Here is a 3,548-nt window from a genome sequence, read left to right on the forward strand (position 1 = left end):
TCATTACACCTGCAAAAGTGGCACCAGAAAGGCCCATGGAAGGATCGTTTTTTCAAGTTTGAGCCTGTGGGAATTTTGTTGAAAAGGATGGTCCACATAAGCATTCGCGTTCTGGGAGCTGCTTTGAGTTTCCATATAGCTTTCCACCACTGCTGAGCATTTTCTGGCTGAAATTGTCGCATGAGCTTTAGATAACCTTCCTTAGGAGTGTATGAACCATTTTTTGCATGTGCCCAAACTATCTCATCTTCTTCTTCCGTTATCCTGATGTGTGCTTGAGTGAGGGCTTCTGTGTAATTCTCCCAGTCATGCCGCCACTGTTCCGGAATGTGGAGATCTAGTGCTGTCTTCCAGGCCTGCTGGAGAAAAGTGGAGTTTTCTAGGTCTGCTATATGGGCTATGTGAGAGACACCTTGGTCCAAAAGATGAGCCGTTAGTTGTGCTGGAAGACGATGGGCATTGCCACACCCAATCCAGGGGTCTACTCCTATGCGGACTGCGTTCCCCTGATGTATCCTCCAAGTTAGACCTTCCCGAATGAGGGGGAGGGAATTGAGAACAGCTTTCCATATGTTTGAGTGTCTTCCGCTTCCCCTGTGTTCCCTGCGGATCCAGCCGAAGATGCTTTCCGGGGCAATATATTTTTCCACTACTACTGTTGTCCAGAGGCTGTGGGAGGTGATGAGTTGCCATCCTAGCTTTGCTGCCAGAGCTTTTGCGAAAAAATCCAATCTTTTTATGCCCCATCCTCCCCATTTCTTGGGCCTCGCTATGGTATCCCATTTTACCCAGGCGAAGAGGTTCCCCTGTTTGTTCCCCTTCCATAGGAATCTGCAGCATATCTTTTGGAGTCTGGTTAGGATTCCTCTTGGTATCCAAGCCAACGACATCCAGTATACAGGGGTTGCTTCCAGCACTGCTTTTATAAGGGTGAGTCTTCCAGCCCTGGTGAGATATCTGTTATACCACACATTAATTCTCTTCTCCACCTTTGCAATAAGCCATATCCAGTTAGCAATTTTGTATCCCCCATGTTTCACTCGAAAGCCAAGATATTTCAGCCCATCCTCCATCGGGTGTAATTGGAAAGGGAACCGGTTTTTTATGTAGAAGACCTCATGTTGCGAGCAGCCTATTGCTGTGAGGGTGGATTTGTGAACATTTATGATCATGCCTGTAGCCTTCTGAAAGAGGTCGAATACAAGTTGTAAGGCTGAGGTGTCGGCCAAACTGCCGTTTAAGAAGATGAGCACATCATCTACAAACAGGAGGTGAGTGAGAGAGCAATTTTCCGTGATTTTTATGCCATTAATCCTGCCCCTCCTGTGTTCTGACGCTATCAATCTGCTTAGCCCTTCCATGATAAGTAGGAAAAGTAAAGGGGATAGGGGGCATCCCTGCCGGAGACCTCTTTCGGCAGAGAAGAAAGGAGTGGGGGAACCATTAAGTAGGACACTGTACGGCACATCAGATATGCAGCTCATTATCCTCTTGATGAACAAATAGGGAAAACCCAGGTGGGTGAGAAGCATTCGGATGTAGAGCAGGTTTGCCCTATCGAAAGCTTTGGAGAGATCTACCTTTAGGATCATTCCTTTCAAGTTCTTGCTCTGCATCGAGTGGAGGAGTTCTTGTGCAGTACCAATAGCTTCATGGATCTGGCGGCGATGGAGGAAAGCAAATTGTTCAGGGGAGATGTGGGCTGAAAGGATGGGCTTGAGCCTGTTCGCAAGGATTTTGGCCATGATCTTATATAGGCAGTTGCAGAGCGAGATGGGCCTAAAATCATTGAAGGAAGCAGGCTTGTCAGATTTGGGGATGAGAGCAATGAAGGTGGCTTTGATGGCCGAGGGGATTTTTCTGGAGAGGCTACAATGATTGATCACTTTAAGGAGGTCCTGGCCCAGAAGATCAAAGAAGGCTAGATATAATTCAGTGAACCAGCCATCAGGTCCCGGGCTTTTGTCTCTTTGGAAACCCCGAATGGTGGCTTCCAACTCTCCCATTGTAATTTCTTTAGTGAGATCAGCTGCATCCTCGTCATCCACGAACCTGGGGAAGAGCTCGGCCACTCTCATGATCTCTAGCAAACTTGCTTCCCTCGGGGCCGTGTATATGTTCCTGAAGTGTGAGGAGGCGAGGGAGGCAAGTTCTCTGGAGGTGTGGACCTGTTGGCCCTGGTCATTTTGCAGCTCCCAGATAGTGTTGATCGATTTCCGTCCATTTGCAAACCGGTGAAAAAACTTTGTATTCTCATCCCCTTCCTTGAGCCAGATGGCTCTGCTTCTTAATCTCCAGCTTGCCTCTCGGTCTCTGAGAACTTGAGATCTCTGATTGATAAGGGCTTCATACTTGGCTTTCTGTTCCGGGGAGATGTAGGTTCCCTCCGATTGAGATTCAAGGTCTGCAATTGCTTGCTCTGCTTGGGTGATCATTAGGTCATCCTGTTCCCTTTTCTTGTGAGCCCATTCTCTGGATAGCACCTTGATTTCAGAGAGGTTTCTTACAAAGCAAGTAGCTGGATCTTCCTCCTCGGGGATCGGATGTAATTTCCAGAAGTCGGATATTAGTTTGATATAGGAGGGGTCCCGGAGCCAAGTGGAATTGAACTTGAAAGGGGCCTTGTGCTTCTGTTGCCTTTCTCCAACCTCGAGAAAAATAGGTTTGTGATATGATATCCCTCCACTGCCAACCCATTGCCTGGATCTGGGGTGATTACTGTGGAAAGCCTCCTTGATGATAAAGCGGTCCAGCCTCCTGGCTAGGCTTTGGTCACCAGATCAGTTGTTCTTCCATGTGTGCTGGATCTTAGCCGAGGGGATATCGATCCAGAGATGATCCTCTAGCAGCTTCTCGAAGAAGTCAGAAAGCGGGTCGATCTGCGCCATATGTCCCCAGGATTCTGAGAAGCCCATAGAGAAATTCAAGTCTCCTCCTAGAATTGCATTCTCAGCTAGGAGGAGAGGGGAGCTGAGAAGCTTTCGCCAGAAGAGATCCCTGTTGTGGCAAGGTCCATAGACATTTATGATTCTTAGATCCTCCTCCAGGTCCTTGGAGTATATGTCCGCCCCCAAGAAGCCCCCTCCACCCCAGATATTCTTCAGATTGATGGAACAGTTCTTGAAGCCAATTGCAATGCCCCCAGAGCGTCCTGAGACATCCATGGCATAGAAAGACCATCCTGGCATCCAAGAGCTGAGGATGGAGATGGCTGAATCTGCTTTGCATAGAGTTTCTTGTAAAAAGATGATGTCAACCGATTCAGAGAATAAGAGTCGCTTCAGGGCCAGTTTTTTCTCTGGGCTGGCCAGCCCTCTGCAGTTGAAGGACAAAATCTTCATGGAGGGGGATGGGGGAGGGTGTCCTTTGCTCTAAGTACCCTTTCAATGGTGTGCTGTTTGCCATGGATGACATCGTCCCCAGCTTGTTCTATAGCCTTGTGGATGGAGGAAGGTCTGCCTCTACACTGCTTGGGCGAGAGGATGAGAGGGCCCGCAGACAGCCCAATGGCGTCCAGCTCTTTCTGCTTGGCAATCGAGCGGGTGGAG

General features: G+C 48.6%; 1 protein-coding gene across 1 annotated transcript; it reads right to left on the reverse strand.

Annotated features, from left to right (window-relative positions):
* Positions 1-2,780: 2,780 nt before the first annotated feature.
* LOC149162919 (uncharacterized) lies at positions 2,781-3,341 on the reverse strand. The gene has a single exon (XM_089435309.1). The coding sequence runs from the start codon at positions 3,339-3,341 to the stop codon at positions 2,781-2,783; it is 561 nt and encodes a 186-aa protein (XP_089291435.1).
* Positions 3,342-3,548: the final 207 nt, after the last annotated feature.

This window comes from Pinus tabuliformis, chromosome 5_2 (assembly GCF_031772625.1).
Source record: "Pinus tabuliformis cultivar Carrire ecotype Pingquan chromosome 5_2, CPIR1, whole genome shotgun sequence".
Taxonomy (NCBI): domain Eukaryota; kingdom Viridiplantae; phylum Streptophyta; class Pinopsida; order Pinales; family Pinaceae; genus Pinus; species Pinus tabuliformis.